Source organism: Rutilus rutilus, assembly GCF_951802725.1.
Source record: "Rutilus rutilus genome assembly, chromosome: 5".
Lineage (NCBI taxonomy): Eukaryota > Metazoa > Chordata > Actinopteri > Cypriniformes > Leuciscidae > Rutilus > Rutilus rutilus.
Window position 1 is genome coordinate 42715219 of NC_140213.1, and position 12846 is coordinate 42728064.

At 39.3% G+C, this 12846-nt stretch overlaps 1 protein-coding gene across 1 annotated transcript in view; it reads left to right on the forward strand.

Annotated features, from left to right (window-relative positions):
* Window positions 1–12846, forward strand: part of rasgrf1 (Ras protein specific guanine nucleotide releasing factor 1) — a 42420-nt gene that overhangs the window by 15398 nt on the left and 14176 nt on the right. The window contains exons 5-14 of the mRNA XM_084409033.1: window positions 1466–1719; window positions 3680–3759; window positions 3903–4096; window positions 4538–4647; window positions 5651–5769; window positions 6296–6456; window positions 8313–8376; window positions 8624–8766; window positions 8904–8986; window positions 9614–9862. Coding sequence (XP_084265159.1) covers window positions 1466–1719; window positions 3680–3759; window positions 3903–4096; window positions 4538–4647; window positions 5651–5769; window positions 6296–6456; window positions 8313–8376; window positions 8624–8766; window positions 8904–8986; window positions 9614–9862 — 1457 coding nt within the window. The remainder of the gene's footprint in view (window positions 1–1465; window positions 1720–3679; window positions 3760–3902; window positions 4097–4537; window positions 4648–5650; window positions 5770–6295; window positions 6457–8312; window positions 8377–8623; window positions 8767–8903; window positions 8987–9613; window positions 9863–12846) is intronic.

A 12846-nucleotide genomic window follows, 5' to 3' on the forward strand; every position in this document is an offset into this window, starting at 1 on the left:
TGCAGTTTGAATGATGCCCTGTATAAACAAAATGACGGAGTATGTTTTTATGTTTCCACTGTTCGATCGTGCCCGCGCCTCACACACACACACACACACACACACACACACACACACACACACACACACACACACACACACACAAATATAAGTAAACACTTTGCGACTTTTCGATCGCGCCCGCTCCTCTCTCTCTCTCTCTCTCTCTCTCTCTCTCTCTCTCTCTCTCTCTCTCTCTCTCTCTCTCTCTCACTCACTCACTCACTCACTTTCACTCTCACTCACACACAACATATTCCAGCATTACAATCTTTACATCGCAGCCTGCTTCAATCTGAGCTAAGGTGGGGCTACAGATTACGTGTCCCTAAAGAACCCGCGTATCTAACAGTAGTTCTGCATTACATTAATTAATTTGCACGCGAGTTTTATTTATTTTTATACCGTGTATTCTCCGTGTAAATTTATGCACCGAACCGTGACGCCCGTACCGTTTCGGTTCAATACATGTACCGTTCCACCCCTACATCCTAACCATCATAAAACCTCATAAGTGACTGATTTAAAACTGAGTTTGTTAAAGGCACACTATGCAGTTTCCATTTTTCTCAAACAGCGACCCCTAGAGTCGCTGTGGAGTACTTGTATTTAACGTTACTGTCATAAATACCACTCACGCAGAGCCGTATCTGCACTCTTCTGACCGCGCTTTCTTCGTTTTCTTCGTCGACTCTGCCATGATTCACGTCTGAAATGCGCGCTAGTGTCTTCCACAGAGGCTGCTTCATATGTTGTTGATGTATGTGACGTTGTGCCATAAAGCAAGTCGTGATTCTCACGAGATTTGTCGGGGCGCCACCTCTCAAACTTGCATTGCTGGTTTTGCCAGTGGCGTCCCTACTACGAGTTTGTTTACCATCGAAATGCTTTCGAAGCTGTTATATTAAGGTACAAATCTTGCATAGTGTGCCTTTAAAATGTATTAATTCAAGGGTTTATAGTATACAATGGCTGCTCTTAAGGTGCCTACCTTTTAAAACAAGCTTCACATTAAAAACATAAAATGTCTCTAGTTTGTGGAGCAAATGTCTTATGTTTCAAGGATGATTAGGTAACACTTTACAATAAGGTTTCACTAATACACTAATGTGTTAACTAACATGAACTAACAATTAACTAATGTTAACAAATACTGTACAACCTTTGATTTTTATAATGTATTAGTAAATGTTGGAATTAATATTAACTAAGATTAATAAATGCTGTAGAAGTTTTGTTCATTCTTAGTTCATGCTAATTAAGGTAGTTAACTAATGTTAACCAATGAACCTAATTGTAAAGTGTTACCGATGATAATTGGTTAATGATTTGCCAAGATGTTTTTTTTTTTTGATGTATACACAGTTCAGATCTATTGATTCTATTGTCTGATTCTGATTTTGTCTCTTCGTTGCTGCTGCTCCAGGTGCAAAGCTTCCTGAGGGGCTGGATGTGTCGGCGAAAGTGGAAGACCATCATTCAGGACTACATCCGTTCTCCACATGCAGAGAGCATGAGGAAGAGGAACCAGGTTGTCTTTAGCATGCTGGAGGCAGAGGCCGAGTACGTCCAACAGCTCCACATCCTTGTCAACAACTTCTTGAGACCGCTTCGCATGGCTGCCAGTTCCAAGAAACCACCCATAACCCATGATGATGTCAGCAGCATATTCCTAAACAGGTAAACACCCGTTTCAGCTAAAAATAATCCTCATGTTTTAGCATGATTTGCATGCCCAGAGGAAAGAAAATGAGATCTCTTTAAAATCTGAACTGTTTCTCCTCAACAGAAATGAGATTAGCAAATTTGGATGTTTTTGAAAATCTCCTACTTTTCAGATGTTTTTCCTGTAAAAAAGCCCCCAGTAATATTATCTGTATATCCTATAGCGTTTTAAAAGAGATCTCAGAAATGTCTCACAGTGAGCTCTTATTTACTAAATACAGATTTACCGAAGTTTGAAATCAAATTCTACCTAGATCAAATTATCTGAGCTATGGAATCCACATTGATTTTTATAGATTTTATTGATTTTATAGATATCAGATTAAACTACTATTCAAAAGTTTGGGGCCATTAATAAGTCTTTTTTTGAAAGAAATTAATAGTTTTATTCAGCAAGGATGCATTAAATTGATCACAAGCAAGTGACAGTAAAGACATTCATGATGTTACAAAATATTTATATTTCAAATAAATGCTGTTCTTTTGAACTTTATATTCTTTAAAGAATCCTGGGGGGAAAAAAGTATCACAGTTTCCACAAAGATATTAAGCGGCTCAACTGTTTTTAACACTGATAATAATAAGAAATTTTCTTAAGCCCCAATTAGCATATTATAATGATTTCTGAAGGATCGTGTGACACTGAAGACTGGAGTAATGATGCTGAAAATTCAGCTTTGATCACAGGAATAAATTACCCTGCTTAAAAATCCAGCTTAAACCAGCATGAAATCCATGTTGGTCAGGCTGGTTTATGCTGGTATAGTGCTGGTCAAACTGGTGTACCAGCATAGTCATGCTGTTCTCAAGCAAAATTGAGTTGGTGTAGCTGGTCACATTTTAAAATATATTCAAATAGAAAACTTGTAATATTATTTTACCTGATTTACTGATGTTACTGTGTTTTGATCAAATAAATGCAGTCTTGGTGGGCATAATAGATTTCTTTCAAAAACATAAAAAATCATACCAACCCCCAATCTTTGAATGTGTACAGCCGTGGCCAAACCATTGGCAGTGACATACATTTTGTGTTTCTCAAAGTTTACTGCTTCTGTTGTTGTGGTGTTGATTCACACTGATTCTAGATTATTGTGCAGAGTGATCAGATGCATTTAAATTATTTGCAAAAAGCTTCATTGGCCAAAACTTTATTACAAAGTCACTTCCAATCAATTTGTTCGTGTTAGCAATGGTTACCTCCAGAGAAAGACTTGCAGCCATTGTCGCTTTGCATGAAAATGGCGTCACATGCAAGGGAATTGCTGCAAAGAATATTGCACCTGAAAGAACTATTCACCAGATCATCAAGAACTTCTAGGAGAGAGGTTCAACTGCAGTGAGGAAGGCTTCAGGACATCACAGAGTGCAAAAGCAACTGCATTTTCCAGCATGATACACCACCATGCCACAAGACAAGAGTAACAATAAAGTGGCTCTGAGATATTTACATAGAAATTTTGTATCCGTGGCCAGACTCCCCGGATCTTAATCCCATAGAGAACCTGTGTCAGTCCTCATAAAGCAAGTAGACAAGCAGAAGCCCTCAAATTGTGATCAACTCTAAGCGCTAATAAGAAAAGAATGGATTGCCATCAGTCAGGTTATGAAGAAGAAGGGTCAACACTGTAAATAATGACTCTTTGCATGTATTGAATGTTTTGGCATTAAAAGCCTTTAAAACTTATGAAATGCTTATAGTTTTTTTTCAGTTTACCATTGAAAAGTGAAAACTAAATCTGACATCTGAATAAAACTTTGTGAAGCAAAAGTTATGTCACTACCAATACTTTTAGCCACGGCTGTACACTGTATGTCTGAAGTTGATAGTTAAACCAAACATAAACAAAAAGTCTTCTTAACTATGAAAAAGATTGAACAATGAAATGCTTACATGTGCTGTTTATTTCTGCAGTGAAACCATAATGTTTCTGCATCAGATATTCTACCAAGGGTTGAAAGCTCGAATAGCAAGCTGGCCAACATTAGTCTTGGGTGAGTGCACTGCCAGAGCGGTTGGCAACCAACAACAAAGAACATTTTGTAGACTACACATATTGCAAGCTAGCTTTTGTAAAAGGTTCTGCAGACCTGAGGCCCCAGTCACACTGATTTTGATCTTCCTCCCTGTCCTTCAGCCGACCTATTTGACATCCTGTTGCCCATGCTCAACATCTACCAGGAGTTTGTGCGTAATCACCAGTACAGTTTGCAGATCTTGGCCCACTGCAAGCAGAACCGAGACTTCGACAAGCTGCTTAAACAGTATGAAGCCAAGCCTGACTGTGAAGAACGCACGCTGGAGACGTTCCTCACATACCCAATGTTCCAGGTGACCATAATCTTCCATTCACGCTCTTATTTGTTCTAGTTATCATGCTATAAATCACAAGCTCTAATAGAGTACTGCGTAGAAGCACTTGGCAGGTCCTCGTGTGCTTTTTTTATCCCCTTAAAGTAGGGTTCTGTAGTGTATTTTGGTCCATAATGGCTTTTTTCTTGTACTGTAAGCAGTTTTCATTTGGTCTAGCCTAGCAAGGTCAACTTTGGGCTTTGCAGCGTTGGTAATAAATGTGCTGATGAGTGATAGCGGTCCCCTCTAAGCCTCCTCTGCAAGAATACAGTGCACACAGTTATTAAAGTTTTGTTTGGATTTCCATGCTTGCACATGACTAAGTGTGCATATGAGTGTGTTTGCAGCAGAAGGCAGAAGAAAAAAAAAAGGAAAACTTCCCTCCTGTCTGACATTATGACTTGTGCTTTTGTCTGGCAGATTCCTCGTTACATACTGACCCTCCACGAGCTGTTAGCGCATACACCGCACGAGCATGTGGAGAGAAACAGCTTGGATTACGCCAAGTCAAAGCTGGAGGAGCTTTCCAGGTACAGTACATCAAATTGTGCCTCCAGCACACCCATGCATGACCATGTGTCAACATTTCTACATAATTTCTACTCGCAGGTCGTAAAAATCGACTGCTATATCTTAAGTGAAGAGTGTAATTTCTGCAACACCATTAGCACCGACCGGAACTACAGTCCCAGCTGGGCTGAACGTAATACAAAGGCGTCAGTTTGAAACAGGACTACAGTATTTGTCTGTCGGAAAAGGTTTTCGCAATTATATTTGGTGCTGCAGAAATTGCACACTTCACTTTTAAGTACCACACACTTTTAAGTATCAAGTGATCTATCGACGACACGCAAATTAAAGAACTCAGACGCAGCCGGATAATTTCCATAATGACCAACACAATCCAATAAGAGCAACGCAAATTAGTGTCTGGTTTAAGACATGCCGGTAAATAATGGCACAACCAGTAGATTGACGCGTACAGATTCATTTAAATACTCTACTCGCAAAAATAGCCGTCCACGCCTTTTCAGCACTAGTTTTACTCTGTGTGTCTTTAGTAAATCCTGCCAGTAGTTTTTTAACGCCAAAAGAGGGTTTGCGCTGGTGCAAGCTGTCAGTAAATCTGGCCCTTGGTGTCTTAAATGGAAATAAATAAATGGAAATAGCAGATTTTTATAAAATTTACCATCTAGTGTTTTTGCTAGTATTATAAAATAATAATTCATTATATTTATATAGTGCTTTTCAAAGCACTCAAAGCCCTTTACATAGAAGGGGGGAATCTCCTCAACCTAAAATTCTAAATGAACTCTAAAATTAATTTGTGGCCATTTTTATTTGATTTTAGTTAGTCATTAAGTGTTTAAAATATATGAATATAATAAGTTTTAAAATATGTAATATACAAATTAATAAAATGTTATGAAAATAGTGAAAATGTATTAGTATAATATATGTAAAGGATGAACAAAACTGTTCTTTGCCTCCTCATAACTCCCAAACTAACTAAAATTCGATGTTCCTCCACAGAATCATGCACGATGAGGTGAGCGAGACGGAGAACATTAGGAAGAACCTCGCTATCGAGCGTATGATCGTGGAGGGCTGTGAGATTCTCTTAGACACCAGCCAGACCTTTGTCAGACAAGGTGAACTCCCAACACACACACACACACACACATAAATCGTGCTCTGCAGAAAGGGGCCACTGATCCCTGATAAGAAGACGGTTGGATTCTCCTTTCCTTCTGTTCTTTTCTGCAAACTGTCACTCTTGTCACCTCTTATTGTCAAGCCCCCCACCTCCCTCTTCTCCCCTTCCCACTCCAAGGCTTTTCTAGGCTGCCCTCTTTTCCCTGCCAGCACAAAGCGAAGCGTTAACTCAAAGGATTGGGTGCCCTAAACCTGCTAGTCTGCGTAGAGCACAGTGTGTTCAAAGACCAGACCAACTCTTTCATTTCCAAGTGTAATCACTCTTTTACCAGTGAAACCTGGCGTTGAGCCCAGGATCGGAAATGTCACTGATACGCTGCAGGATACGAAGACACGAGGAAACTGAGAAGAATCTGAGAAGAACTTATGTCAATCCAGTCTTTCCCCTTGTGCTGGCAAAGTATTTGTCTGCTCTCCGTTTCCTTGCTTCACCTGCAGCGCTAACGCATGCATGTTTTTCAGGATCTCTGATACAAGTGCCCATGAGTGAGAAGGGCAAGATCACCCGTGGCCGACTGGGCTCCCTGTCTCTAAAGAAGGAGGGAGAGAGGCAGTGTTTCCTCTTCTCCAAACATCTGATCATCTGCACTAGAGGCTCTGGAGGAAAACTACACCTCACCAAGGTGAAGCATCATACACTACGTACACATTCTCAAAAGGGCTTTTCACACTTGAATCCTGGGTTATCTTTCCTCACGTTTCACACTGTACATTCCTAAACCCTGCGTTGATGTTCTCTGCGGTGTCAGTGTCATTGATTGGACGAATGCAGCACACAACCTGTTTACATAAAGGCTCTGGCATTGCGCATACTCGTATTATATAATGCCAAACTGCACTGTCAAGTGTCCAGAATGGACTTTTCGAGCTATAATGATAAGAGTAAAATGGTCTCCTCTTCACTTGAATTGAGAGGTTTTCTTAAATCACCATTTAACATTTTCCCCCTCAAATGCTAAAATATACTGTTTATACAACACACAGTGTTTCCGTGACTGTACAAAGCATGTGAATATGAGGCATGCGATAGTTTGTACAAGTTTGGCAATGCAAAAGAAGAGCTAACCTTGTTTTTCTCTAGAGAACCCATTTCTCTACTCTGGGTTAAAAGAATGATGATTACCTGGGGTTAAACGCAGTGTGAAAAGCCTTAAAGGGATATTTCACCCAAAAATGAAAATGTTGTCATCATTTACTCACCCTCAAGTTGTTCTAAACCTGTATGATGAGTATCTTTCTTCTGTTGAACACAAAAGAAGGTATTTTGAAGAATGTCAGTAACCAAACAGTTGATGGACCCCATTGACCTCCGTAGTATTTTTTTCCTACTGTGGAAGTCAATGGGGTCCATCAACTGTCTGGTTACTGACATTCTGACAAATATCGTCTTTTGAGTTCAACAGAATAAAGAAACTCATACAGGTTTGGAACAACATGAAGGTGAGTAACTGATGACAACATTTTCATTTTTGGGTGAAAAGTACATATCAGGCTGAGATGGTATGCAGATATATATATATGGTAGGACAGTTTTGACACAGATTTGTCATTATGTTTTCATTCTTTTCTTTTTTTTGTAACTTTTGTTAGATTTGTTAGATTTTCAGTTAACTTGATTATGCAAAATATAATATAATATAATAATAACAAATTATTATTATTATTATACTTTTTAAAAAATAATTAATTACTGTCACAATCCTCAGTCACCGGACCAGTCACCTCACACTACATTTCCCATAATCCCTCTTGGCTTACACCTGCACACACTCATCTAATCATCACACCTGTACGCATTAATTTCATCATCTCTGTGTGTTTAGTTCCTCTGTTTTCAGTCTTTGGTTGTCAGTTGTTGTTTGTGTATGCTATGTTATGCACACTGTTATGCCTGTATGCTTTTTTGTTTTATTAAATCATCTTTATATTTGTATCCAGTCTTCATCCGTCTGCTTCATCCTCATCTTGTGACATTTACCAGCAAATTATCAACTTTTAAAATTTAACCTTTTTTTTTATATATATATATATTTTCCTTCATTTGATCTATACATCATGTACTTCAGTACTTTATGATATCACATTAAAACTGCTGTCACAACCTAGCAGATTTGTTCAGTGTAACATAAAACGTGAACTCTACTTTCAACTATTTATAGTGACAATTAATGCAGATAACGTTGTTTTTCAAAAAAATATCGAAATATTATTTACATAATTCCTTAATTTCTAAGAGGTTCATTTTTGAATGTATCGAGCCGCTTGTTAAACCAGTAAAATGTTATGTTGTTCCCGGAAAATGGTGATTACCACCTTCAGCTGACTGTAATTTTACCACGTTCAATAATCCAGTGTTGTTCCTGGTCTTTGGGGAAATTAAAGAAGATTTTTACAGTAATCACTGTTTTAGTACAGCTGCTATTGATTATTGGATAGATTCTCAGAGCATGTCTGACTGTTGCTTGTGTCTGGATGGCAGAACGGAGTGATGTCGCTCATCGACTGCACACTGATAGAGGAACCAGAGGGCACCGACGAGGAGTGTACGTATCAAAACTCTTGATTTATTTATAACATCCCTTAAATATCTGCAATAAGAAAGTCAAATAAAACAATAGATCTGTGTTTTTGCCACAGATAATATAGACATCTCTATTACCCACTTTTGAGAAGCATCAGTCGCCACTGATACTGGCATGTTATTGAAGTAGATCTGACCGCAAATCTAATCACAACAGACCTCCACTAGATTTATTTCAGAGGATCGCTATGTTTTCTCTTTCTCTTCAGCCAAGTCAGACAAGAGCGGTCAGGACATGGAGCACCTGGATTTTAAGATTGTGGTGGAGCCCAAAGACAGCCAGTCCTTCACCATCATCCTGGTGGCCTCCTCGCGGCAAGAGAAGTCAGCCTGGACCAGTGACATCAGCCAGGCATGTCTGCTCACATCAGATAGCACTGAGTGATCCACACAGCCCTGGGCAAGACCTTCGCCTCTTACTCACCTCCTGTGCTTCAAATACTGTCTTTATGCTCTTTTTCTCTCTCTCTTTCTCACTCTGTACTACAGTGCATAGATAATATTCGTTGTAATGGGCTGATGATGAATGCCTTTGAGGAGAACTCTAAAGTCACTGTGCCACAGATGATCAAGTAAGCACTTACACTGGATGTTACTATGCTATTCCAATGCAGAAATGTTTCTGCATCAAGAATATTGGCCTGGTTTTTATTCACAGTCATCAATCAACTTATTTTATTTGCACTTGACACATTTTGTGAGGCTTAATATATGAGCATGTTCCACCTTTGCCAGGCTGCACACAACATTACAAAATTACTAAGGATTTTTGCTAGTGGTGTATACATATATACTTTATAATACTTTATAATTGCATTTAAAAAATCAGCATTATATCTGCCTTAGGCCAACCCTGCTCTGTACATATTTGTATGTGTATATATACAGTGTGTAATATACATATGTGTGTGTAAAAATATGTAATTGCAATTATAGCAAATATTCCACATAAGACATTTATTTATTTGCATTACATTAAAATATATATTTAATTTTTTAACTTATTTCATTCTACTTGCTCAGTTAAATATATATATCAGTATATCACTAAAGACCTGTCTTTTTTAAGCCATATATATATATATTTGATGAGTTTTCAAGTGTTGCTGTCATATTTATTTCAATAATGATTATGAAAACATAAAGTTATTATTTGTAAATGTGTAAATCACATCTGATTTCCTGTGTCACATGTTTAGGTCTGATGCCAGTCTGTACTGTGATGATGTGGACATCCGCTTTAGTAAGATGATGAACTCGTGCAAAGTGTTGCAGATCCGCTACGCCAGTGTGGAACGTCTGCTGGAGAGGTTGACCGACCTGCGCTTCCTCTCCATCGACTTCCTCAACACCTTCCTGCACTCCTACCGCGTGTTCACCAGCGCAGAAGTAGTCCTTGACAAACTCATCACCATATACAAGAGGCCCATCAGCGCCATACCAGCCCGGTGAGCCACAGAACTAGTTTTTTTGGAATACAGAAGAAGAGATCACAGAGGTTATTGTGGTAAATGGGGAGTGTGATTATCTTAGCCCACACAGAGATGTCAAATGAAAACTCATGCACATAGCAGGGCATGGCAATAGTGTTGTTTTTTTCAGCACAGAATACTAATTAAGTTTGAGCTGTTTTAACTGAAAGCAACTTGCACTGACATATCTTAAAATATGTCAGTGTCGTTGTTTTGTCTCAAGATGCACCAGTTATTATTGTTTTCGAAGGCACTTTTATAAATGTTACTTAAATGTCCTAATTGAACTATGGGCTAATCCTGGCTTTATCTAAAGCCAGGTGCACACTGTGCAATTTATAATAGTTCTTGCTTGTCAGACTGTACAAACATGATCATCACTGTAAGCTATGTCACACTGTAAGATCTCAGTTGTCAGTAATGTCAGACTGTACGGCAGTCAAGACGCGTTAAAAATGGACGCACGCAAGAAAACTTGTCCGGAGTTTTACATCATCAGTCAATGACGCGTTCGGTGATGTGAGCTGCATTACACGCGGGATTGAAATGGTGGCTACAAAGAAATCTCTAACGTTAATTTTGGTCATGGCTTGCCTTGAAAAAGACAATTTGACGGTCGTCGTAGGAGAAGTCACTGCAGGACCGTGAGTCAAATCTTCTGACACTGCCAGAATTTCGTCGGAGGTAAAAATTGAATCGCAACGGTCATTAATCGGCTGTCAATGAACATGTCAAACTTACGATCAAAGACTTCAGATTTTAGCCTTGGATCAGAGGAATCTTTTAGGATTTGCAAAATTTGTCTCAGACGGCCAAATCGCGCACATTGTGCACCCGGCTTAAGCCTTGTCTATGAAACCCGGCTGGCATTTGATGAAAAGTTTAAGACAACTAGTCAACTAATCAGTCCCAAGGAAGCCCTTTATAATTAGGCTGGTTTTGGGTTATGTTCAGATGTTTACGGCATTCTTGCTTAATGAGTTGCTTAATAAGGCTGAACATTTTTTAGATCATGTTCACTCAAGATTTTTGTTGTAGTTGTTCTAGGTTACATGAATTATGTTGTCTAATGGGGACTACAATTTTTCGATCACATGATTGCATTTTTTTTTTTTTTTGCAAACATTTGCAAAGTTATCCAAGATAACTGCCTTATTGGCCAGCACAATATAAATACAAAATTGCTGACTGCACCATTAAAAACATATTGTGATGCTCAAAAAGCACCCCAATGCAATGGGCAAAGACATCTGTTTGAATGTGTTTGGCTGTATTACTAGTGCTTTAAAAGGGTTGAATTTAAAGACACAGCTTTTACAAAAGGTGTTATACAGTATGCTAATTAAAGCATCGGCACTAAATATATCCAAACTAAAAAATACACTAACATTTAAAAGTTTGAGGTTGGTACGATTTTTTTATGTTTTTTAAAGAAGTCGCTTATGCTTACAAAGGCTGTGTTTACAGTACTTGATCAAAAATACAGAAAAATCACAAATATTGTGAAATATTATTTCAATGTTTTTTTTTTATTCTAATATATTTTAAGATGTAATTTATTCATATGATGGCAAAGCTGAATTTTCAGCATCATTGCTCCAGTCTTCAGTGTCACATGAAATCATTCTAATATGCTGATTTCGTGCTCAAGAAACATTGCTTATACTGGAAACAGTAGTGCTACTTAATATTTTTGTGGAAGACAATAGACAGCAGAGCACATGGCACATAAAACAAAGCCATGTGCTCACAGAAAACATGACACAAACACAAGAGCTCTCACCGACTGCGCGTCCACACAAAACATGACAACATGAAAGCATGCGGCTTATGAAAAACACAAGCCGCGTGCTACACCGAACAAGACAACACGAAAGCAGACGTGATAAACATGAGCCGTGGCCCGTGTGCTACACTAAACATGGAGCATGAATGTCCCAACCCCGGCACTGAACTGCAACAAAACTAGACAGGAGTGGCGGGATCTGTACACCACGAGCCACACATACAACAAAAGCATGTGGATGAGAGAGAACACGGCCCGAGCGAACTCGAAGCCGCACGCTCACTCAAAGACAAGACGATACATTAGTGACAGAAACCATGATGCTTATTTCAAGATTATTTGATGAATACAAATGTCTGCATTTATTTGAAATAGAAATCTGTTGTAACATTACAAATTGCGTTTACTGTCACTGATCAAATGCATCCTTGCTGAATAATTTCTTTACAAAAAAAAAAAAGTTTTACTAACCCCAAACTTTTCAACAGTAATGTGTATATATAAGAAAAGTCTACAAAAAGTAATCACCCTGACTATTTTGGTTATTGGAGGAGAAGCCCTCCGGTTCTACTCGCACCACTCCGAGTGGGATTTGAACCGGCGTTTCCAGCATGGAAGGCTAGCGCGCTAAAGATCGCAACCTCTAGCGTCAGTCGCTAGCGTGCCTCTTGAGGCCAGGGGAGTGAGGTTTACTTGTCCTGCACTGCTCTTTACTAGCTGGCCTTGTTACATATATACAGTAAATGCACATGCAGGAAGCCATCAGTTCAGCAGTGGGCCTTTACTTTGCCGGGTGTGTGTTCTCGTGTGAGAGAGAAGGAGCAGAATTTTTTTTTATCGGTGAGACCGGAGAGAGGTCACACCAGTGTTTGTCACCCTATAGTGAGAGTGAGCGAGCGTCTGCGTGCGTATGGGATAAAACGAGATAAAAGAGAGCGAGATGGAGAGAAAGCCAAAGGGGAAGGGAGTGAGATGTGCCGGAGTTGCTAAAGGCTTGCGAGAGGTCACACTAATGTGTGTCGCCCCGCTCAATGTATGTGTGTGTTCTGCTGGAAACGGCAGTAATTGGGCCCTGCTTCATCGCCCCGCAAGCCTGCCTGACTGAAGCGTCTCAGCGGGGCTCTTGTCGCCATCACCTTAGCAACCGGCCACTCTGCTGCAGGACCCCACCCTC